The 25,948-nt window shown below is 39.2% G+C and overlaps 1 protein-coding gene across 1 annotated transcript in view; it reads left to right on the top strand.

Annotated features, from left to right (window-relative positions):
• KIAA0825 (KIAA0825 ortholog) overlaps positions 1 to 25,948 on the top strand; it is a 395,065-nt gene that overhangs the window by 189,728 nt on the left and 179,389 nt on the right. The window contains exons 18-19 of the mRNA XM_068980982.1: positions 344 to 502; positions 2,321 to 2,415. Of these exons, the coding sequence (XP_068837083.1) occupies positions 344 to 502; positions 2,321 to 2,415 (254 nt within the window). The remainder of the gene's footprint in view (positions 1 to 343; positions 503 to 2,320; positions 2,416 to 25,948) is intronic.

The following is a 25,948-nucleotide window of genomic DNA, read 5'->3' as shown; positions in this document are numbered from 1 at the left end:
GACACGTTAACATATGAAGTAATGACAAGACAATGCCGATTAAAATGATTCTGGTACAATCAAGCATGCATTCATTATGTGAGAATTTGTTAAACAGTTTTCTGATCTTTCCTATGTATTAAGTGAACCTGTTTTTGATGGGTTTGTTGCAATCCTGATTGTTATGTACTCTGCTATGTTTCTTCTGAAAATGTAATCTGTCTCGAGGCAAGTAATACTCTAATCTAGCAAGTGTGCTGGAAGCATAGATTTGGATATTGACCAGTTTATTTTTAAAGAGAATATGTGCTTCCTACCATCGCAACTTGTAGTTGTTTTGTTTTTTTTTTTTTTCCCCTTGAAGGGATATTTAAAAGAACAGCTGTTTTCTATGAATGGTTCGGAGGAAAAGCCATTACCCATCCAATCTTTAAAGACGACCTTGAGGAGTGTGGAAGATCAGCCCTCTGCTTTTAACCCTTTCCATGTGTACAAAGTGTTCAGTAAAAGCATGCTTGATCAGGTATGTGGAAATTAAATAGTAAATTTCATTAAAACTGTGTGCCTTTTTTTGTTTTACACAAGTAAGAAAAAAAAAGTGCTTTGTGTTTGAATATTTACTCAAAATCTTTTTTGATTAGCACGCAAAAGGTCTTGTTCTTGTTTGCATGGTCTGTGCAGATTGACTTTGGAAAAGTTATTTTACGTTCTTTTCTATTTGTCAAACTGATTCATCTGTTTGGTCTGTAAAATTTGACTTTTGACCCGGTCAGTTCACTGTGGGCAGAGGAGGGAACATCTGTTCGACTGTGTCTATGAGAGGCTTGAGAAATCCAGCTTTCCTTAAAATCTTCCTCTCCATGGCCGGTTCCACCCTCCCTCGATATATACAACTCACAAAATACCTTGCAATCTTTATAAATTTATCTCGTTTATCAGGTAAATTAAAAGATAACTTAAAAGTGATCGTAAATAGAGCACTGAGCTCCTATTTTAAGTGGCATGAGGTCAGTTAGCTGTTTTATAACCCTAAACACATTCCCGAATTTAAAATGAGTTTGTTAGTGATCTTAAAGTCAGTATATGTGGAATAAAGTCCATGTTATAAACACCACATATCTTTTAATGTCAGAGTGTGCTATCATTTAAGCTGCATATTTCATAGTAACAGTCAAAAGATCATCTTCATGCCAAAGTACTTGAAACCTAAAGTTGTTTTTGCTCTGTTCATTCTCCTGGTGTCTTTTTCCAGTAACCTCCTGACAGACTATTGGAACTAACAGGGCGGAAGAGAAGGATTGCTTGACCTAGAGCTCTGACGAAAATAAGAATTAAAACAATGGCCTAATTCGGAATGCAGATAATATTTTTACCATGCCTGTTACAGCCCTCGTCTACATTCATCAATACTGTAGTAGAATAAGACCTTCAAATGCTGACAACCCGGGGCAGAATTCTCCTGCTCTATGACAGGATTGTAGTGCTCCATTAATCAGCAGGTGACAGGGCATAGTTCTTGTTGGATTTTAAACACTAGCCTGGATTCATATTATCAAAACTATTTAGTTTTAAGAGGAATAAGCATCCATAATACTTAAAAACCAAATATATTGCATAAGTTTGAGTTTGTTAGCTGCCTTCCTGTATTGTACATTAGATTCCTCCAACCATAAATAATCATTGTAGCTGTTAAATTATCCTCACTTCATTTAAATAAATGGCATGTTGTATTCAGCTCTGAATTATGAGATTATCTTTCACAGTAATTTTTCTCCTTTCTCTATTGTGAAATTATCTATTAGATGAGAAAAAAAAGAATTATGTTATTTATACTTACAGGTCCTTATAATTTCCCCTTTAAAGCATTTTCTTAACCAAAAACATTAATATCACTCTCTAATTAAGCTGTGTCTTAGAATTTGAGCCAGAGTATCAATACTTCCATCTTTTTTTTTTTTAATCAAACTTCTGGGAACTAAAAGAAACCCATAAACTGATACATGGAAAAGTTGCCGGTTATTTTGCTTTACTATACGAAGAGTCCTTCTTTCAGAGAAACTTGTTGGGCAAATTCCATTAGCAGTTGGAAGAATATAATGACTGAAGAAATTGATTTATATTTTTATAAATAATGACTGCATCCCCAAATGGATTTATAAATTAATTGCTGTCTTATTGGAATAAAAACCTTCTTCTGTGGACATGATTGATGTTATCTGTCTAAGTCCTTGTTCTGTACCCCCCTCCTTCTTAGTTAGTCTATCACAGCTGGAGCTTTAATTTACTGATCATATTAACTCTGATTAATAACTAACAATAGCGTCTTCTCATTTATCAACAGTCAGCCATCACAAAATGGAACTGGAATTGGTCAAACTTGCTGCCAAATTATCTGGGACTGGATAAGATGACCTTCAGTGTACTGCTCAAAAACAGGTAATAGGGCTGGGGACTTGGGGGATGTGTCTTGGGGAAGAGGATATATGTCTTTTATACATAGGGTGCATGTGAATGTGTGTAGATACACACATATTTGAAATGATCTGAAGTGTAGTTTCCTAATGCTGTTTTTCTAGAGTAAGCATTTGCAAAAGTCAGAAACATCTTTTTCTGAGATAAAATTGGTTGATTTTAGTCTGAACTTTAAATATTTCTGATGTTGTGTACGTAATAGTTCAGTATTGTAAACACCCAAAGTTATTGACTTGAATGTCATTATAATTCATTATAATACTATGCCTTTGTTTACAACCATTTAATGAATGCATACAAAATGCCAAGCCAAATCAGCTGATCTAATCAGAGGAAACATATAAGTAAAACTGTCAAGATTGAATTTTTTGCTTTGCAGCCAGTCATTTTGGCACTGTCTTGCTATAATCTCTGTTGTATATTACTTTACACACAGACACTCACACACACATCCACAGGCACCCCAGGACAACGCAATAAAATGATAATGATAGTTCAGCTGAGGAGTCTATACATGTAATTTATTTTGCACAAAGGTATACATGTTTTCTTTATGTTTTAGATAAATATATTTTTCCCCATACCTTCAAGGTTTTCAGTGAAAACCTTGTAAGTTTACTACAAGTTTACCTTGTAGTGTAAGTTTTAAGCTTGTTTTTCCTATCAACTGTCACATCTTTACATAAAATATATATGTGTGGTTGCTTTTATTCTTCAGGTATTATGTTTATTTATACTTACTTCTATATGTCTTCATGATGTATAACATATTTTATCATTTTGAAATAATATAAAGCATCATTTTTCATAAAAGACAATAGAGACAGTGACATAGTAGAATTGTCAATTCATCCTTGAGAAATCTGGGTGCATATAAGAAAATATCTTGAGAGAGAGACTCTGGTATTTCCCAGATGGAGGTTTCTTTTTTTTTTTTTTTAAGGCAGCTTTGTTGCCAAAAAAAAAAAACTGTAGTTTTAAAGTGTGCGGTCACTGTGGTATTCCTAATATTTCACCCCTGAGTGAAGCTCACCCACCAATCATGGACAAAGTTGAGCAATCCAGAAACTTCCCCATCGAGAACAGAGTTTTCTCTCAGCAGGCTTTCCACCTGGCAGGCAAGGTGGTAAGGGCTAGGCCGTAGTTCAGAGTGTACCCTATTAATGCACATGTCCTCACAGGTGCTCCTATCTTGTCTCAGGGTTGCTTGGAGAGGTGGGAGGAGAGACCAGGTCTTCTGTTGAACCTATGGCTACATAATGATTGTTGTTATTTAGTTGCTAAGTCATGCCTGATTCTTTTGGAGCCCTATGGACTGTAGCCCGCCAGGCTCCTCTGTCCATGGGATTTCCCAAGCAAGAATACTGGAGTGGGTTGCCATTTCCTTCTCCAGGGGATCTTCCTGACCCAGGGATCAAACCCAGGTCTCCTGCGTTGGCAGGTAGATTCTTTACCACTGAGCCGCTGGGGAAGCCCCACAGTATTAACTGACTATCTGGAAACAAACTGGGAAAGATAAATCATTTTCCCCCTGATACTCGGGAAGTTTTGAGTTTATGTAGATTTAGCCGTATTGTTTACTAAGTTTTGCATTTGTGAATTGCCTGCTGCCAATCCACTAAATGGTACTGTAAGGGCAACACATCCTTCAAAACTTACTATATTTGCTCTATATAATATTCACTTTTCAGTGGATTTGTGTTTTACCCCACATTGCATATTATTTTTGTTTAACAAATTTAGGTATACCTCAATTAGGCTGATAGCTATTAAACTCTATTTCCCTGAGATATTATGTACAAGAATGAGTGGAGAAAAAGAAATCTCACAAATTTAGCCAGAAGTAGTAACAGGTCAAAACAGTGCTCTTGGAAAAGGGTCATGAATTTTGAACGGGAACAGCTAGATTCTGTTTCTTAGATTCTTATAAAAATGGCATGAAAAGCATTCTATTTTAAGGTACCACAAGCTACAATGAATACAATGAATATAACTGAGCTGCCTTAGAAGAATGAAAGACATCTGAGAGTTTTTAATCTCTTTTAGCACTTTCCCATTTATTTTAAGAATGTTATTTATGAGACCTGATTAATATTGAATTGATAAGGAAGATTTTTTTCCCATTATTTTCTCTGAGAGACTCGTTTGGATTTATCTGAAATGCCAATTTAAAAAACAAATAGTGCATTGAATTTTTTACAGCGTTGTTATTTGAAATTACATATTTGAAAATGAGATCACAGAGTATTGAACTTCAAAAATGAGGATTATAGATACTATCCTATATCCAAAAAGTGATATTTTGTACCTATGATCTTTGCTGGTAGGCAGAGCCAAAGACAAAAACCTAGAGCAACTTAGCTGAATATGCTGTTTTTTTTCTCCCCTAGAGTTACTAAACAGTCAGTTACTTATTCTTCTTTTTCTCTCTTTAATTGGTAATAAATTTATACTAACCCATCTCTGTACTATGGTTGAGTTCATACATGGTGCTGCAAATGTTGTCTGGGGACATAATCTTACAAAGAAATGCAACTCAAATCCACAGGCTTGAAAAAAGTCGAGGAGGGAATCCTTTCTATTTACCTCCTAAACTCCTTTGTCCCTGGCCTTCAAATTCAACATCATAAGCAGACCATCTGTGGACTTATTCTCTCAAGATTTGATTACCCCGAGTAGACGGGACCTTCCTCATCTCCAGAGCAGGATGGAGGTGGGAAAACAGGATTCCTGGCTTCTCGGGCCAGAGCTGTTGTGAGCTGACCTTAGGAAAGTGATCTCAACTATTCAGCTGTGGATTTTCTCATCTTTCAGTCAGTTCAGTTCAGTCGCTCAGTCGTGTCCGTGAGCCCATGGACCACAGCACGCCAGGCCTCCCTGTCCATCACCAACTCCCGGAGTTCACTCACACTCATGTGCATTGAGTTGGTGATACCATCCAGCCATCTTATCCTCTGTCGTCCCCTTCTCCTCCTGCCCCTAATGCCTCCCAGCATCAGGGTCTTTTCAAATGAGTCAGCTCTTCACATCAGGTGGCCAAAGAGTTTCAGCTTCAACATCAGTCCTTCCAATGAACACTCAGGACTGATCTCCTTTAGGATGGACTGGTTGGATCTCCTTGCAGTCCAAGGGGCTCTCAAGAGTCTTCTCCAACACCACAGTTCAGAAGCATCAATTCTTTGGCACTCAGCTTTCTTCACAGTCCAACTCTCGCATCCATACATGACCACTGGGAAAACCATAGCCTTGACTAGACAGACCTTTGTTGGAAAAGTATTGTCTCTTTTTTTTAATATGCTGTCTAGTCTGGTCATAACTTTCCTTCCAAGGAGTAAGCATCTTTTAATTTCATGGTTGCAGTCACCATCTGCAGTGATTTTGGAGCTCAAAAAAATAAAGTCAGCCACTGTCTCCACAGTCAAGAGAATGTCAAAGGAAGATGTGCATTGGTTTTGAAAGTTGAAAAGACAATACATACTTAGAGAAGTAGTAGCATTGACACAAAGAGGTGTTAGTGTCTGGCCAGGCACCAGTGAAGGTCATTTGGGATTAGTAGGGAGTTGGAGGTGGGAGGTGGTCCAGACAGGTTATACCTGAAGTTATGTCCATGGAGGTTATGTAAACTCCAGGCCTAGACCAATCATGAGGGTCAGAAGAAGTGTCAGGTCAGAGGGCAGGCAGCATGCCCCCGGGTCTTTAAGATACACAGTGAAAACGCGAGCAAGGAGGAGGGTCCAGGACCAGGGGAGGCTCGCAGTAGGTAAAGATCAAGGGATGAGCCCCAGAGGGGTGATTCAGGTACATGAAAGAGGAGATACGGTGGTGCCGATAATATGTGTATCTGAGACAACACTGACCTGTGTTCCACAGGCGGACTCTGTGCTGACTGCAGCATCAGAAAGAACCCTGCAATGGCTGGCTGCTTGAGTCCTTGTCCAGGAATGGCCTTCTGCTCACTCTTAGCCCTCATCTCAAAACAGGTCTCTCCAATTCCTGATGTTCGAGGTTCATTGCCTTTCCTGCCCTTTGGATTCTCCAAGCTCTTCCCTGTTTTAGAGTCTGGGTACTTGTAATTCTCTCAGCAGCTTCCGTGGCTGGTGCCGTCTTGTCTATCTGGGCACGTGTTACCTCCTCAGAGAGGTCTTGGCTCATCACCTGTCTAAAGTGATCCTCCAAGTCTGTGTTACTGTGGTTTCTCAGTTGAGTTATCACCACCTGAAATCATAGTTTCTGTTTATTGTCGCTTAACTCCTGCTCACCCCCACATCCCCCTACTCCTGCCTCTGCAGTGGAAAGGAAAACCCGTGAGAATAGGGCCTTGTCTGTCTTAACTCCAGCTGTGTCTTCAGGGCCTAGAATAGCCCTTGGGCACATAGCAGGCTCTGAGTTATATCTGTTGAATTAATTAACGAGCAAATGAGGAATAAGCATGCAGAGAAAAAGTCAGCCCTTGACAGATGAATACAGAGTAGGTATTCTCTAAAGGTGGTGTTTGATCAATAGGCATGTTGGAATACGAAGTGTGTCCTGCAAAATCTCAAGTAAAAAGTTATCTCTGTGCATATTCATTCATTTGGATGAAAAGCAGGTTAATTAAGCTTTGTATGTTTAAAATGCCTGGTTTTTTTATGTGAAGTTCAACTCAGATTAAAAGCACAGAACACTAGTCTTTAATTAATTGATCCAATTTAAGCCATAACCTCTTTAGCAACAAAGTCTGTTCTTTACTCCAAGATTCAGATTCAGAAGTCTTTTAATTTTGGGGTGGTAGGGTCTGTATCTGTTCAATGATAGTCATGTTGAAAAATGTAAGATGGAGTTAGCTGACAAAAATATCTAACCAAACCTTTGTAAATTTGTGATTTTCAAGGCATTTAAAGAAATAGGTAGTAGCTGAGACCTCAGAAAAGAGATCCTGAATATGTATGATGATATATGTTTTTCAACTTAGAAGGTTTGCCATTGTGGAAAATAAAGACTCCTTAGAGGTTAAGAAAATCAACATATATATCAGTTCTACACCTTTAGCTTTAATGCCCTATAAGACTAAGTACAGTGATTGTACATTGATCTTTTGAAATAATAAAGGTGCTTTTCACAGTTTCTTACTGTTACTTTCCTGCTTTCTTTCTCACCCACTTTAAAATAAATCCAGACTGTCGAATGAGATGGTGATTGCATTTGCAAGAGAGCTCACCAAAAGGAACACTCTATATTCCTTCCTTCGTGGCGAATCTCCAGATTGCCATTTTGATATTGTTTTCTTTGCTGCTGGAACAAATTTATGTCGCTTCTTTTCTCTTTACCTTATTTATTCCAAACTAATTCGCAAGAATTGTGGTGTCGAAAATAACCTGTGAAGACAGTGGAACGCTCTGCTATTTTAACCATCTAAATATACTGCATATGAGTTTGGCTTCGAGTTGAGCAAACACAATTAAATGTGATGGCAGAAACAGCAGAAGGGGTGGTGGTGGCAGATTTCTGGCTATCACTGGGAGGCCTTTCCAGGTGGACAATAGCCATACATCTGAGCGGAAAGGGAGACGAGAAGACACGTTTTAAAAGAGCCACGGATCTGTGGAGTTGATTGCTTGCTTTTAATAATAATGATTGTCGAAGTGCTTCTCAGCTGTGTTGGATTAGCCTGTGTGTGCCCTGTGGTGTGTAGAGGGTAGGAAATACTGTCTCTGGCCTTGAACAACACACACGGCGCTCTCCAATGACTGTTCTCAGGCGGAGCTGCCGTTAGCATGATGTTTATGGCTGCTCACAGCAGTAAATTCCTGACGCAGCAGCCGGCTGCCCGGTTATGGAGAGGTGGGTTTAAGGGAAAGAGGAAGCTGATTTTACGAATATACACCTCTGAGCCATCACATCCATCACATATGCCATGGCATTCCCATGTGGTCTTTTTTTCCCCAAGCTCTCATTCCCTGGAAAACTCTTTCTTTCCCACCTCCACTCAAATACCCCAAGCTCTGACTCTACCTACCATCACCATCTTCCCTAACAGGAGCAGGCTTCCCTTCCATTTTTAATTCCCGAAGCAGCATGTTTTTTGGACAGAGATTGTCTACAATGTCTTTGCAATACTGAAATTTAACATTCTGATCCTCAGCATTTTCAGGGCTTAGGGCTTTGGTACGTGAATCAAACAAACCCGTCAACATGCATTGTTTCCTGAGTGGTAACTTGTATATGTATGTAGTACTTTCACAGACATCTTCCCTTTTGATCCTCATTACTACTAGGTAATGAGAGACAGGTACTTGTGAGGGTCCAAAATGATGTGCCCAAGATCACAGACATTAACTAGCATCTGGAAGGCAAAATAAAGGCTTCTGATTCTGTATCTGGTACTTTATCTACAATACTGCACCGTATTCCTGGTCAGTTTCTTCTAGCTTTATTGAGATGTTGTTGACATGTAGCTCTGTGTAAGTTTAATAAGGTGTACAGGGTGTTGATTTGGTACATTTATATATTGCAGAATGGTTACAGTGCTAACTAATACCTCTGTCACCTCACATAATTACTATTTCTTTATTTTGGTGAGAACATGTCAGATCTACTCAGCAACTTTCAAGTATATGATAGAGTAGTATTAACTGTAATCACCATGAGGTACACTAGTCTCATAACTGCAGATTTGTACCTGTAGGTCAAAATGTGTGTTTGTTTGTTTTATTACTCCTGTATGCACTATATAAGTACTAGTGACAAACAGAAGACACTTGCCAGTTACACAGACATTTAATTATAACCTTATAAAGGACACACTGTGTTACCCTTATTATCCTGATAAGCAATCTAAGGCACACAGCTATGAGCTCTAGGCGATGGTGTTCAGATTCTGGCTCACGTTCCACGTTCTTAACCACTTCTATTAATTTTCTAGAGTTTTGCTTATGTCCATGGAATTCTCCAGAATGAAAGTGGGTAGTCTTTCCCTTCTCCAGGGGATCTTCCTTACCCAGGGATTGAACCCAGGTCTCCCACACTGCAGGTGGATTCCTTACTAGCTGAGCCACAAGGGAAGCCCAAGAATACTGGAATGGGTAGCCTATCCCTTCTCTAGCGGATCTTCCTGACCCAGGAATCAAACCTGGGTCTCCTGCATTGCAGGCAGATCCTTTGCCAGCTGACCTATCAGGGAAGCCCTTGCTTACGTTATTCCTTCAAATGTTGAAGGGTGTCCTTGAGTGCTAGTCCGCCATATTTTTAGTTCGTTGGGAATTTCCACTTTGGTTATCACAATACTTATCTCCCCTCTTCAACTCTTATATCCCTCTCAGCAACTGCCCTGCCATCCACCTATTTACCAAGAAAAATAAAATAACCTGAAATGAACCTCCCAGCTTTTCTTCCTAAACTTCGGTTTTGTTTATGTTATCTCCAGTCCTTTGCCTTGGAGGAGGAAAGCCCTCTTCTCCTTAAAACTTGAGAAGTAAGTTGGCTGCATTTAGGTTGTAGAGGATCTGAGGTCTGAGAACTTTGGACTTGAACCACTGGACTTGAAGGAATCATCAAAGCCCGTAAGTAAAGGAGTGATAGGAAACATAAAGCTACTTTAGGACATTAATAATAAATGTGGTGGAGGGGTAGGATAATTTAAAAGAAGGAAGACCAGATTAGAGATTACTGCTAGAGATTGAGGAGATTATACATCACTGATATAAAAGACATTCCCAAGGAAGCTTGGGGGCCCAGCTAAATCTATTCCTAATATTCATAAAAATAGCTCTGATACTTTCTCTTTGAAGACAGTGTGGCCTAGGTATTTATAGAAAGGTGCCATGCTTATTTCTTCAAACTAGTGTGTCAGTTCAAATCCTCCAAGCAGGGGTTAGAGGTCCATGAGGTTTAACAGAAAAAATGCGCAAGGAGGATAAAGAGGAGAAAACCCAGTTGCTGATCTGATACCTGTGAAAGGAGGAGGGCAGGGGGGAAGATTAGGTGGGAAGAGCCTCAGATAACAGAGTGGTTCTCGGAAAGTGTTGACAAGGCCAAGGAAGACTCCTTGAGCGTAAGTCACACAGTGGAAGAGCCCCATGTCCTGCAAGAATGGGCTGGTAGTATAAATCCGCTGTGCTCAGACACGGACTGAGACCCGCCTGGGAGAAGCATGGCCTGAGCACAAATGCCACAGTAGATGCAGAGAAGTGACCACGAGGGCCCTGCTGGCTGCAGCAGGAGGCAAGAGTGGTGCATTTCCAAGGCTTCCACAGTGGGGCTGCCAAGAGTGATTCTGTTACATGTGGAGAGATTGTGTGTGTGTGTGTGTATTATGTAAGTTAACAAGGATGAGATTTAAATAAAGCACTCTATATTACTTCAACGAGGTAGAAAACAGACAACCTAAATAAATACATTAAATGCTATTGACAGAAATGCAGAATTGGCAACATTTTGATGAAAGGAAGGTATAATAATTTTCTCAAAAGCAGCCATGGGAGAATTTTTTGCTTGTCAAGTTGAACCAAAATTCACTTTGTAATGAATTTTCTCCTACCTAATTATGCATTCACATACTGGCACTTTGGGGTTCTTGCAACAGATCAAAAGCTATTAAAAACTTGCTTGAATGGAGTAAATTCTTTTTTCAATAACTATTCTTTAAATCTCTCCCCTGTCAAATTCTGTTCAGACCCCAAAGCCTCTGTGATGTTTTCCTGCAAAAAAGTTTCAGCATAGTTTCTACCAGGAGTAGCTGTCATAGGCCCATTGATTCAGTTTGGCTGTAGATGAAAAGAACATTGACTGCTTTTAGGCTTATTGGTTAGTGCTGAATATCTGTTTATTTTGTTGCTGTATCAACATAGAGGAAATTATCTCTTTGAAGACATGTTTATTATGACATAATTATGAGAGAAATTTAGATCTCTATTAAACAGTGTAAGAACAAATCTGAACAGCTAATAAAATTTTTCACTTTATATAATATTTTATATCACTATAGTAACATTATTATAATATATTTGTAATGTGTTGTATGCAAAATTAGTTAGGATACCAATAGTGCTTTCTTATACTGCAAATGAAAATCTCACCTTTAAGTACCTTAGGGGTGTAACTCTGAATTTTCTTTTTCCATAATACAAGATCTGGAGAAAAAATTATATCAAGATGTTTTTGCACCCACAATATTTGTATTAATATGTTTGAAATTTATTTTGTAATAAACTATAAGCAATACACATATGTGATTTCAAATGGCCCAGGAATTTAAGACATAAAATTTGAAAGGTCCTCTTCCCAGCTCCTCATTTACACAGGTTCCACTGTACTTGCAGCCATTTGAACCTTTTCTGGTTTTATTTCTTTTGATTAATAAATCTAAGTGACAGGTTACACCCCTAATTTTTTTTTAATCTATCAGCTTAATAAGAATGGGCTCCTTGCAATAGAGGATTTAACTGATACTACCTCTTCCCCTTCCCTTCAAGCTCTGCTAATAAAATTTTCACTTTAGTTCTTGTACTGCTCTCCTTTATGTGATATAATAGAGCCTGTATTTTAGGAGAAGGCAATGGCACCCCACTCCAGTACTCTTGCCTGGAAAATCCCATGGATGGAGGAGCCTGGTGGGCTGTAGTCCATGGGGTCGCTAAGAGTCAGACACGACTGAGTGACTTCACTTTCACTGTTCATGCATTGGAGAAGGAAATGGCAACCCACTCCGGTGTTCTTGCCTGGAGAATCCCAGGGACGGGGGAGCCTGGTGGGCTGCCGTCTATGGAGTTGCAGAGTCGGACATGACTGAAGCGACTTAGCAACAGCAGCAGCAGAGCCTGTATTTTAAAATCAGTTTGTATTTTTTTATTTTAAAAATTTTACATAAAGTTCACTCTTTTTGGTGTACAATTCTGAGTTTTGACAAATAAGCATGAAGTTATTTAATAGCACAATCAAAATACAGAAAATCCCATTTCTCAAAAAATTCCCCTGTGCTGACCCCTTCCAATTTCAGTTCCTCCCCCATCCCAATCCTTGGTAACCACTGAGCTGCTCTGGTCTCTATAGTTCTGTTTTTTTTTTTCTTTCAAGCTTGTCACTGTAAGAGATTTATACAGTATGTCACCTTTCCAGTCTGGCTTCTCAGCATTATGCATTTGAGATTCTTGCACTCGCTTGTTCTTCCTCTGGAATAGCAGTCCGTTGCCTGAAGGTTGCACTGTCTGTTGATCAGCGTACCTGTTAAAGGACCCTTGGGTTGTTTCCAGTATTTGGTGATTGTGAATAAAGCCTCTGTAACCTTTCATGTACAGGTTTTGCATGAATCTAGGTTTTTTTTTTAATTTCACTTGGACAATACCTAAGCATGGGAGTGCTAGGTTGCATGGTACAGTTATGTTTGACTTTATAAAGAAACGACATCCTTCTGTATTTTATACTGCCTACAAGAAATCTGATGGCTGATCAGTTCTTCTCCTTTTCATATCCCTGTTGTGTCGACGCTTTCTTGCTGTTATTAAATAACTCCTCACCAGCTACCCCTGGTCATTCTGAAATGAGATTGTGTCCATGTGTGAATCTTTGGTTTTTCATAGCACCTTCAATATTGTGATCTCCTTCAGATTCAAAGTTTTTTTTTTTCCTATTATTGATTATTCTCTTGGCTCCCATCCCCAGTTACATCTATATCCCTTTCTGGAATTCGTGTAAAGACAGGTGTTCTGACTTACTCTTCCTCAGATACTAGTAGAGGCTTCTTAGACATTGTCTCCTCATCCTCCAACTCTCTATATCCTTCCCACCTCTTTTTTTTAAACTAAATCATTCAGTTCAATGACTTTAAGGGATTATCTTAGGTCCCGAGATCAGATACCTTCAGGGGCTGCACAAATAAAACCAAAATGTAAAGGCAAGGTATAATACAATAAAGGAAGATGAGAGCATACCTAGATAAAAACATCCAAATTCTTTTTTTTTTTTTTTATTGTTGTGTTAGCTAAATAATGGGCTTCCCTCATAGCTCAGTTGGTACAGAATCCACCCGCAACGCGGGAGACCTGGGTTCGATCCCTGGGTTGGGAAGATTCCCCTGGAGAAGGGAAAGGCTACCCACTCTAATATTCTGGCCTGGAGAATTCCACAGACTGTATAGTCCAAGGGATTGCAAAGGGACATGACTGAATGACTTTCACTTTCACTAGCTAAATGACGTGTCATCAGAATGGAGTAGGTTCACCAATATGAACCTCTAGATCTATGGCACTAATTCGTCTGTAGCTTCAGTTCTAATTCTTCAGTAAGATTCCAGATCACATACACTTGGTTTTTTCACTGTAAGGATATTTTAATATAGTAACTCTCGTATCATAAAGAAGTCCTAACATCGTAATTATCTTCATCAGGTAAATTCCTCTTTAGAGTTGGGTGATTTCTATTCATAGAACTTTTTTTTCCTGCCCTCAGCTTGGAAACCTTGAATTACTTTGCAAAATTTCCATCTCCTTTCATCTGTATTCCATTACACACCACATGCCCCCGAGTTTTCCCTCTGAACTTTTCTTAGAGCCACTGGTTTTTTCTCTTAATGCTCCTCTGCTCAAAATCCAGTGCCCTCATCTCCTGATCCTTAGATGTCCTGCCTTCACTTCTTATCCATTTATGTCTGCTGCATTAATATGTTTTTTCCTTAAACTTTTCCTTTGTTATTGAAAATGACATTAACATTTTAAAATACAGAAATAGTATGTTTATAATCTAAGTTCACCACCCAGATTCAGTCCTTCATTTTTCCAAGTCCTTTTTCTATGTACACAACACACTTCCTTTTTCCCAGCCACAATGAGGAAGGAATCCATCTAAAGTTGTAGGTTCTAAATTCTTCACAAAGCTCTTTTTGTCATTCGTCAATTTTTATTTTTAATGGGGCTTTCCTGGTGGCTCAGACAGTAAAGATTCTGTCTGCAGTGTAGGAGATCTTGTTTTGATACCTGGATCGGGAAGATCCCCTGGAGAAAGGAATAGCTACCCACTCCAGTATTCTTGCTTGGAGACCTCCATGGACAGAGGAGCCTGGTGGGCTACAATTCATAGGGTTGCTAGCATTATATCAGATTAATGCAGCACAGTTTATCCATTGCTCCGTTGCTTCAGATCCTTGCTTTGTTTCCTTTTTCCATGTTATATCATTATGAGTGTGTAGATTACTTCTAACGCACATAGACAAAAGGTAGAATAAAAAGATACCGGCAAACTTGTTTTACGAATTACCAGATATTCAAAGCGATAAGAAGTAGAGTGAAATACAAAAATTTTTCAACATCTTTTTTTTTCTGCTGCTTGTCTACTTAAAATTTACATTGGCTTCATGTTGCCCGAAACTCCTCTAAGCCCCGATGTCAAGGCTTCCATCATCTAGTCCTCCCACTTACCAAATGCCTCCTTTATAGCAGAACCCACTGTTCCTTTAATCATTGCATGACAACCCGTGGTTCAAAATCTTCCTCTGCCACTTTATCTAAGCCTCCTTTTTCTTGTTTGTATAAGTGAGATCTTAGCAGCGCTTTTCTTATTGAGTGCACAGACCGAAAGGTTAACCTGTAGCAAGTATTTAGTACAAAGCCTGAAACATAGGAAATGTCCTATGAATATGAATTGTTCTTGTTTTTAGCTATTAATTTGTCTTCTTTGGGCAGACCAGAGTAGGCTGTAAGGGGCCAGGATAAAATTGTAAGACATAGCCCAGACAAGCCTCCGGATAATTGCAAAGTAGAGGAAGGGAGGGCCAAGGACAAAAAGCCGTGATGCGATAAGAGCCGTCCAGAGCACTGTTTATTAGTTGCTGGCTGTGTGATACATGGTCTGGGTTCAAGGCAAAGGATGAGCTCAGAAAGTTGATGTCTGATTGTTTATGGGCCAAAGGCAGGGAAGGCGTGGCCCAAAAAGGCCAGTATTTGACATTAATTCGGTGAACATTAACAACCTGCTGGGCACCAGATCCTGTGTTCAGCTGTGGATTTTGAGTTACTCAGAAATCAGGATCTAGCCATGGGGTCTGTGTCGAGAGTATCCGTATCCATGATGAAACTGATGTGACATCTGCCCTCAGAGACAGAGACTCATCACTTCCTGACCAGGACTAAAGTTCACCTCCGGCCACTGATGGAGTGGAGGCGAGGCAACCCACGTGGTTGGAGGACAAGGACATCTGTTCAGAAGCCAAGCGCATCTCATGTTACGGACAGCTACCCTTTTGCCCAGGCTTATCCCCTCTGCTTCCCTTGATCGTCATCCTCCAAGTCTTCCCTTCAAAAACCAGCTCAGGCCCACCACCAAAGCCTCTCCAGTTCTGTCGTTCTGAGAAATCCTCCAGCATTTACAAACAGTTAAACTTGTTGATGTTCAGTATGTGATACGCTGTGATGGTCGCCAATGTTTTCGGGCAGCTGTCTCCACAGATATTCTTGTCAGCACTCAGACAGTGGACATCTCGAGCTCCCACTTGATACACGTCCAATAAAGCACACAGTATGAAAGCGTAGGACTGCACAGGTCATGCCTTTTGGCTTCCAGTCTAAATTTACTGTTTCAGAATGGTTTTTCCTTTTGTTTTTAGACCTTACTGAGGTAAGGAAAGGATGACCAGAAAAAGAGGCTTTGTTAACTCATTTATTGAATATTTTACTAATCTGTTTTCAATTAAATATATGCTCACTAGAAGTCACACAATGGAGAAGGCGATGGCACCCCACTCCAGTACTCTTGCCTGGAAAATCCCAGGGACCGGGGAGCCTGGTGGGCTGCTGTCTATGGGGTCACACAGAGTCGGACACGACTGAAGTGACTTAGCAGCAGCAGCAGAAGTCACACAATACAAATGTTGTGTAAAGTAAAAGTTAACTCATTGCTTGTTCACCCTCATTTTGCATAGTGCCACTCACTTGAGGTAACAAATCTGTCCTCTTTTATTCTCATTTAAACCTTAAAATATCCTTTGAGCATTAAGTCATCATTCTGAATAGAATTTTAAAAGAAAAAAAAATTACCAGGAATTTTAAAAGATGTCTAAATGCTACAATTTAGAAACAAAATAATAGATTAAAATATTCCAGTTTTCTGTTTAAAAAAAAGCTTTCTAAGTCACAAAGACATGTGGGATTTAACAACCAACCTGGAAGCTAGTGGATCTCTTATTGTCAAATAATTGACAATTCTAGGTTAATGAATTAAAATCTATTAATAGTTAGAGTCCTAGGGTACAAAAGAATTGGTCTGGGCTGAGCAGATTTGTAAAGAAGTCAGTAAGCTGGTTAAAGGCTTGTTGTTGTTTGCCTGTCTCACTTGCCAAGAAAGTTCTTTTCATCAGAATTATGTCTTTGCCAAATTTGTTCATCTGGCTCAGCCTGAGCTAGTGATGAATATCCACTTGTCCATTTCAGCTAGTCAGACCTGTAAAGGACTTAAAGAGTTAGGACTCCCTGGAAATAGATAACTTTGTATAAACGGCAGTTTGGGCTCTTGTTATTTTATTATACAGAGAATATACTTGCTAGCAGATGAAAGTAAAGAATTACATAACCCACAAAAACCACTGTGTTGATTATAAGAATGCTTCTATTTCATTATTTTGTCCAGCAAGACTTTGAGGAAATAAATGGACCTGTGCCTGTTTGTTCATTTATCCATTCATCAAATAGTCACTAGGCACAGCAGATAAAGAAATAAGCCAGACACAGCCCTGGTTGTCAAGGAACTCAGAATCTAGTAGAGACAGACAGACTTGAAAAATCAGTGGCTATGGGTACAACAGAGGTTCATGCAAGTGCAGTGGAAGGTGTCAGGGGAAGGGAGCGCTCACTCCACTGAATGCAGAAGCCGTCAGGAAATCCACCCAGGATATGGTGATACTTGAGCTGCATGGTGATGATTGGACATGAGTCAGCCAGGGACCCAAGGTGAGCAGTGCTCATCCTGCTTATTTTGACTAGAGTAATCAGTCTCTTCACAGAATTTTTCCCTTTTGAATCACTTCCATTTGTAACATATAAGCACAGCAAATCAATGTTAGACTGCTCAGAACAAAATCAGAGGCTGAATTGAGGGAGGGGTGGTGGGGGAGAAGGGGGGCACCTGTGCTACTTCGGCCCACATATACCTGTTCAGTTGCTAAGTCATGTCCAGCTCTTTGCGACCCCATAGATTGGGGCCTGCCAGGCTCCTCTGTGGGATTTCCCAGGCAAGAATACTAGAGTGGGTAGTCATTCCCTTCTCCAGGGGATCTTCTCTACCAGGGATTGAAACCGTGACTCTTGAACTGGCAAGCAGATTCTTTACCAATGAGCGACCAGGGAGGCCCATACTTTGGCCCATAACTTGGGAATATTGAAGGAGTTACAGATTCTTTTTTTTTTTTTTCTGAATCCTTGGTCTCATCTGACCCTGAAGTTTTCAGGCGTGTGTAAGCAATTGCTGGGCCCAGTAGATCAAATGGCCCTGTAGTATGTCACTAAAATTCTATTGGCCTTATAGTTATATGACTTGGATGGGATGTACTTTGGTGAGGGCACTCATGGTGAGTGACTCTTCAGACGAAATGTGCTAGTTTAACACTGGCCTTGGTCAAGTAGGACAAGTGCCCCTAATTGGTGTTGCTCTTAATCTCTCAGTGTACTTGCAGTTTGTTCAGGAGCTGGACAGTCTGTTCTTCGGTACTTGTTTCTCTCTGAACCGTAAGAGTTACCTGACAGTGGCAGGAATGCCTGGGAGAGGTTGTGATACGATATGGTCTACTGTTCATGTTTATTACTCTGAACTGGCTGATCCGAGATGGACTCAAGCCACATCTCTAGACCCCAAGGAGTTTCTGAGGAAGAAACTAAGTGGAATTGTTTCCTAATTAAATGCTTACTTTTTCTCACTTAGCAAATAATCTAACAGGGAATTTAGGATTGACATTTGATTTTAGCAAAAGAACGTGCATGTCGGTGATAGATGCTTGTTCATAACAACTCCAAGAATGTGGATTAAATGTGTGACTTTAATGCATTTGTTGGAAATACTGTTATTTTTCACAAAGTAAAAGCATTCGTAATTTTGCTACAAGGAGGAATATTTGCTTCCTCTCACACATTTTATTTAATAATTTTACTTCTTTCAAGGCAAAACAGCACACAATTTGAAAATGAAATTTCCCCAAAGTGTTCAGTGTTGCTAATATGTTTTTCATTTTCTTCATTATGCTATAGTGGAATATTGCCATACTTTGAAATGTGCAACGTATCTCCCTGGAGGCAGCAGATGGTGTGACTAGTCTGTCTTCTGGTAAAGGATTTATCATGAGAGATGGCATCTAGGGCTGAATGGGATGGGGGTCCTGCCCTCAGAGAGCACCGGCTCTCATCTTACTGTATCAGTGCAACATTTTATAAGTTACTGTTTATAAATATGGGGGAAAAAAGCCTGCAAAAATGGAAAAGTTTTGGCAATTTTTAAGCTTCCTTTTTCTTAGTTTATATAAGAAAATACTTCATTTGGAAACTATTTATTTCCTCTATATTCATGTTTTTCTCACTGAATGCCTCACTAGAGGACCAGCTGACCCCTTGGGCAGGACATGATTTTAGAGGTGTTTTTATCCTAGTCTATGATCTGGTTTTCAGCTTTGAAAGTCTGGTAACGTGACTTCATAGAAATACTGGCTCATTAGTTCAGTTCAGTCACTCAGTCGTGTCTGACTCTTTGCAACCCCACGAACCGCAGCACACCAGGCCTCCCTGTCCATCACCAGCTCCCAGAGTCTACCCAAACCCATGCCCATTGAGTTGGTGATGCCATCCAACCATCTCATGCTCTGTCTTCCCCTTCTCCTCCTTCCCTCAATCTTTCCCAGCACCAGAGTCTTTTCAATGAGTCAGCTCTTTGCATCAGGTGGCCAAATATTGGAGCTTCAGCTTCAGCATCAGTCCTTCCAATGAACACCCAGGACTGGTCTCTTTTAGGATAGACTGGTTGGATCTCCTTGCAGTCCAAGGGACTCTCAAGAGTCTTCTCCAACATCACAGTTCAAAAACATCAGTTCTTCAGTGCTTAGCTTTCTTTATAGTCCAACTCTCACATCCATACATGACCACTGGAAAAACCATATCCTTGACTGGGTGGACCTTTGTTGGCAAAGTAATGTCTCTGCTTTTTAATATACTATCAGGTTGGTCATAACTTTTCTTCCAAGGAGTAAGTGTCTTTTAAAACTCATAGAAACTTATGTAAAACTACTGCTCTGTCTTACCAATTTACAGTGAAAAATACAACTTGAAGCAGATCTATGCATTCTCTCCCTCAAGGTAAATTGACATCAGAATCCAGGTTATGACAAAAAAAAATTTTTTTGATGAATAGGAGTGAACCATCTCTCCATGGGGCTATGCCTGCCATTAAGACCTAAAGCACATATTGTGAGTCAGGTATCCTTTTTCTGAATTGTGCTAACAAGTTTTTATACTTTCTGGACATTTTTGGTCCTCTGCTGACTACTCTGTTTACATCATCTCTTTAAAGAAAACAAGGGAGATGCAGAAAAATTTCCCTCTACTCTCCTAGGTTTGATAGCTGGGTCTGTAAAATAAATAGAGAAAGACAGATTAATAGGGGAAAAGGTTCACAAATTTGTTTGTCTTTAATATTACTTGCACAGGTGTATTGCCAGGGAGAAAAAGTGAATACCCTCCAAAATGGTGAGATTTGAGAACTTTTATATCATCTTAACAGATGAAGCGGAGAAGGCAATGGCACCCCACTCCAGTACTCTTGCCTGGAAAATCCCATGGACGGAGGAGCCTGGTGGGCTGCAGTCCATGGGGTCACTAAGAGTCGGACACGACTGAGCGACTTCACTTTCATTTTTCACTTTCATGCATTGGAGAAGGAAATGGCAACCCACTCCAGTGTTCTTGCCTGGAGAATCCCAGAGACGGGGGAGCCTGGTGGGCTGCCGTCTGTGGGGTCGCACAGAGTCGGACATGACTGAAGCGACTTAGCAGCAGCAGCAGCAGTAACAGATGAAGGGGAGAAGGAATGTAGGCCACTTATGGGAGAGTAAAAGATTTTTAGGAAAGAAGAATCAGTTTTTAGAAGAATACTGTGAAGGGTGAGAGTTTGTGTGGCTGCCCAGGTGGCTTAAGGATAAAGATTCCACCTGCCAATGCAGGAGACACAGGAGATGTGAATTCGATCCCTGGGTTGGGAAGATCCCCAGGAGGAAGAAATGGCAACCCACTCCAGTATTCTTGCTTGGGAAAACCCATGGACAAAGAAGCCTGGCAGGCTACACAGTCCTTGGGGTTGCAAAGAGACAGACACAATTTAGCAACTAAATAACAGTGTGGTAGTGACATTATCAGACAAACCCAGATAGTTTGTCTTGGTGTGATGTTAACCTCTAATCTCTTCTCCTGTGAGAAGAATCAGTCTTCCCAGGTTAATGATACATCTGGGAAGGGGATTTATGGTAATTGAGTTCCTTTTGGAGAATCTGTCTTTAGACAGATAGGAGAGTTCAGAGAACTCTCCCTGTATGGGCTGTGTTTCAGGTATCTTCAGCTCAAAATAATCAATACACCAAAGCAGCATACTTTGAGGTGCCTGTCCTGAACTCCTTCAACAGTGCATAAGTACTTAACTCCCAAACAGAATATAGTTTTATCATGAGTGAAAACTCCAGGAGAGTGTTTTGTTTTGTTTTGTTTTTTTCTGTAAGTAAAAGTGAAGTTGCTTAGTTGTGTCCGACTCTGCGATCCCATGGACTGTAGCTTACCAGGCTCCTCCATCCATGGAATTTTTCAGGCAAGAATACTAGAGTGGGTTGCCATTCCCTTCTCCAAGGGATCTTCCCAACCCAGGGATCAAACCCGGATCTCCCACACTGCATGCAGACATTTTACCATCTGAGCCATCAGGGAAGCCCTTTTTTCTGTAATGCTGAGATCAATTAGCAATGTCTGCCACAGACAGGAGAGGAGCGTGATGGCTTTTGTAATGCACATTTATTCATTGTGGCTTAAGTCTGAACTTTATTAATGCAATCAAATAATTCTCTGATTCATATTTAAGAACAGCACTCTGCACCCTTGGAAATTATTTGAGAACATGCTTTGAAAGCTGGAAGACCTCTTAACTTTCTCATTTTATAATTTAGAAAATATTTGTCTTGGGGGCCTTACTGAAGACATGGAACTAGTAGGTAGCAGAACACCAACTTAAGCCCAGGGTTTCTGTCTCATGGTCCAGCATATTTTCTTATAAACTGAAATAATAGATCTAAGAACCCTAAAGACTGATGACTTTATTTTCCAGCTTAGTTTGAGAAATCTCTTTTCCTTGGTAGGATTAAGTTTTTTATGCTTTTAGATTAGCAAAATGAGCGTGAGGATTATTATGCAGTGCAGTAATACTTAATCATGGACACATGTTATTAATAGTTACTTGGGAAGAATATTAAAAAAAAAACAACTAAAAATTTCTTAAGAGAGGCACAGTCATTCATTGGTACTTTTTAAAAGTTTTCCATGTGATTTAACTTTGCAGCCAAAATAGAAACAATTGATACAATAATTTGAAAACTTGTTGAAATAATCAAATACTACATGAGTGCTTAAAAGTCATTGTTGACATTGTTAAGTTCTTGAAGGAATCAATATTTTTATCAGCCAAAAACATTCCTTCCAAATAAATGTCACCACATTACAAGATTAGTACACCGCTAAATATCTTTTATTCCATAATTTTTAATACAGGCATCAAATAAGCAATTGGAGAAGTAGCAGTGATTGTGATAAAAATATAGAAGTCAGAAAATGGTGACTGGCAGAATGGAAACTTGTGATTTTTAGCTGCCCACTTATTGATGGTACTGAGAATTTTGTTAGTCTTTCTGTCACTTAATTAAACATTACAATAAACATTGTATAAAATACGTAAACCGTGGAAGGGAATGCTGGTACAAAATCTAGATTAAAGAGTAATAAGTATTTACTTTAAAAATACATTTTAGTTATTTATTTCAATGTTATTGAAGTTCTGGAAATTCATAGTGATTCAAAACTGAAGCTAAAGAATGAAACCCTGAGAAAAAGATGCCTGTCTTCCATGTTTGCTCAATTGCCCACCGTTTCGCCTTCTACTAGACTGTTTTCCCAGGAGACGTGCCTCTTCTCTAGTTCACACTGCACGAGTATCAGGAGGGCATTACGTGGTTCTGTTTTAAAAGCCCTTTCAATCTCTAGAGCAAGATTTTGGGAAAACAGTAGCAGTGCTGCCTTGCACTGGAGAGGAAGTCGCGAATACCAGATGCACTTCACGAACAACGGAAGGTGAGAATCTTGAGATAAGGCCTAAAAATTTCCCAGTGGGATTGATCTTCTATAGACAGTTAAAGCCACATAGCTATCTGGTCGGGAACTAGAACCTTCCTAGTTGGATGAAGATAGGGAGAGTGTGTAGCATAAGAGCTGGGAGCCCTCTTATAGTACAGAGAATTTAGAATTACCACTCTACAAGTCGACCCTGAAATATGTCATAGGAAAACTTTTTTAATGTGACTTTTTGGATTGGCAGGTTATGACAAAACTACATTCAGGTTACTTGAATACATCTTTTGTCTAGTTTTACATGCTTTTTGACTTGTCTAGAAAATGACATATTGAAGTTTTCATTAGCTTTAACCAGGTGTGATTTTCTTATGGAAGATACCTCAGCAGGACCGCAGTTTAAGGCGAATAAACCAGTGAAGCTCAGAAAGGCCATAGCCCTCCTTCAGATGGTAGCAATGAGCTGAAAGACTCATTAATCAACCGCAGCGTCACAGGTGTGATGGCTTGCCTACAAACTGCCAACAGACTGTGAAAGTCACATCCGACAGGCTAAACTGTCAAACTAGACCCATCCATAAACATTTTAATACAGCAAAATTCCAACTCTTTTGTCTTTAAGATGTGATTCTGAGATATTAACGTTCCTCCAAGCCTGCTACGAAATGTTTATTTTAATTTCATAAAATTCAAATTTCTTGAAAAAGAAATTTGGCCTTCTTTTCTATCATAAAAATCTCCATTAGTGTTTTCATTTTTCATTTTGTTTTCTATTGGTTATTTAATATCCTTTATCTTAAGGAGCTATTCTTTTTTTTTTTTTTTTTGAATCTATTCTTTTAATTGGCCTGTGTCAAGGCTTTAGCAGTAGTGAAAATCCATTTTCTTAGCATGTATATTAGCTTGATTTGTGCACTCAGAAGTGTTTCACAAAGAAGATAATATCTAGATATGTTTTAATGGGAGAACCATGTAAATACTTTTATTTCTAACTAAAAGAAATTTTTACTTCAGGTAAACTGCTTGATTTGGGGATTTTTCTTTTGATCTATAAGAAATCATAATTTTAATTGGGTTTTAGTCTCTTTGTATTTTTTTTAATGATGCATCAACAGAGAAGTCTAGTTGTTTCTCTGTCCCTTGGAAAGATAAAATAAATACTAAATAAACCAGGGTGTGAAAAAGGAAATAGAGATTAAACTTTATGTCCTTTAGTGAATCATACTCTAATTCATATTCCTTGTTAATTTCTGTTCTGCCAAAATATTAGTAGATTATATATAAATTACCATAAAGCATTTTGATTACTACTCTTTTGTTGACCTTAACTTGATATTGAAAAGTTACTTTGGAAGAACTGAGTAGGGATATGTGGGGGGCAGGGGTGAATTTTTTACAACTAGAAATTAATAGGGTTAATTTGTGGCCCATTTCATAGTTATCTAAGTAAAACTGAACAAACTCTGATATTTCTATAATTTCTATAGTTACATATATATGTATTTATCTGATATCATATCAGTTCAGTTCAGTCGCTCAGTCCTGTCTGACTCTGAAACCCCGTGGACTGCAGCATGCCAGGCCTCCCTGTCCATCACCAACTCCGGAAGCTTGCTCCAACTCATGTCCATGGAGTCAGTGATGCCATCCAACCATCTCATCCCCTGTTGTCCCCTTCTCCTCCTGTCTTCAATCTTTCCAAGCATTAGGGTCTTTTCCAATGAGTCAGGTCTTCACATCAGGTGGCCAAAGGGTTGGAGTTTCAGCGTCAGCATCAGTCCTTCCAATGACTATTCAGAACTGATTTCTTTTAGGATGGACTGATTGGATCTCCTTGCAGTCCAAGAGACTCTCAAGAGTCTTCTCCAACATCGCAGTTCAAAAACATCAATCCTTCCGCACTCAGCTTTCTTTATAGTCCAACTCTCACATCCATACTTGACTACTGGAGAAACCATAGCTTTGACTAGACAGCTTTGTTGGCAAAGTAATGTGTCTGCTCTTTAATATGCTATGTAGCTTGGTCATAGCTTTTCTTCTAAGGAGCAAGTATCTTTTAACTTCATGGGTGCAGTCACCATCTGCAGTGATTTTGGAGCCCAAGAAAATGAAGGCTATCACTGTTTCCATTGTTTCCCCATCTATTTGCCATGAAGTGTTGGGACGGAATGCCATGATCTTAGTTTGAAGCTAAGTTTGATCTTAGTTTGAATGTTGAGTTTGAAGCCAACTGTTTCACTCTCCTCCTTCACTTTCATCTGCTATTATATATTTATCTGATATTTATATAACTTCTGTATACCCAGGATTCTACTGGGAATTCTTGGTTAAGAAGCAATCAAATTGATTTATTCTTGGTATAGATATATGCACAGAGGAAGCCCTCAGTAAGTATTTATTTTGATTTGAAATTAGTTGGAGAATCAATAGGATTATAGCAGAAAGGGAATAGAAGAATGAGAATTATATACTGAGAATTTACTGAATTACCAAAATTTCAATCAGTGTCTTACCTGTGATCGTTTATTAACTGAATCTAATTTGATGGAGGACAGTTAATAAAGCTATATGATTAGAAAGTGAAGTATATATGAAACATAATAAAGGCTGAAATTCCAACTAAAAGATACATAAGCATTTTGAAATTTCCGTTTACACACAATATTCTATGCTCATGTTACTCTGAAAACATTTGTTTTGAGCATCCTCATTAAATTTCCCCTTCTCCCACCTCTTTTTCCTATCTGTGTACATTTATGCGTAACTTCTAGTAACTACGCTTGTTGACAGAAATTAAAAGAAAGAGCTCTCACATCATAGTCTCATCATAGGTGGAATACAGAACTGAATTAGCTTCATTTTAATGGAAATGCATATATAAAGGTGCTGCCATTGGAATCTTTGAAAAGTATGCTTTGAAATAAGCCTAATGGCCATTTATTTTTTACCTATATTGTTAGTGGCTTAGTAATTACACACTCCTCCCCCTGTAAAATAATAAAGAAGTATTCCCTTTACTTGTCATAATGAAAACTCTGAGAAGTACATTTTAATATACCCAGACTCCTACCAGTAAAGTGTTAATAAAATTAATAATAAAAAGTATAATGATTTCTACTGGGATAATTACATGGGTAATTTAACAGTAGATTTGGATGAAACTGGAAGCTTTATATGATATA

The sequence above is a fragment of the Capricornis sumatraensis genome, chromosome 9 (assembly GCF_032405125.1).
Source record: "Capricornis sumatraensis isolate serow.1 chromosome 9, serow.2, whole genome shotgun sequence".
Classification (NCBI taxonomy): Eukaryota; Metazoa; Chordata; class Mammalia; order Artiodactyla; family Bovidae; genus Capricornis; species Capricornis sumatraensis.
Note: the sequence above shows the minus strand (reverse complement) of the source record. Positions and strands in the feature narration are given on the sequence as shown.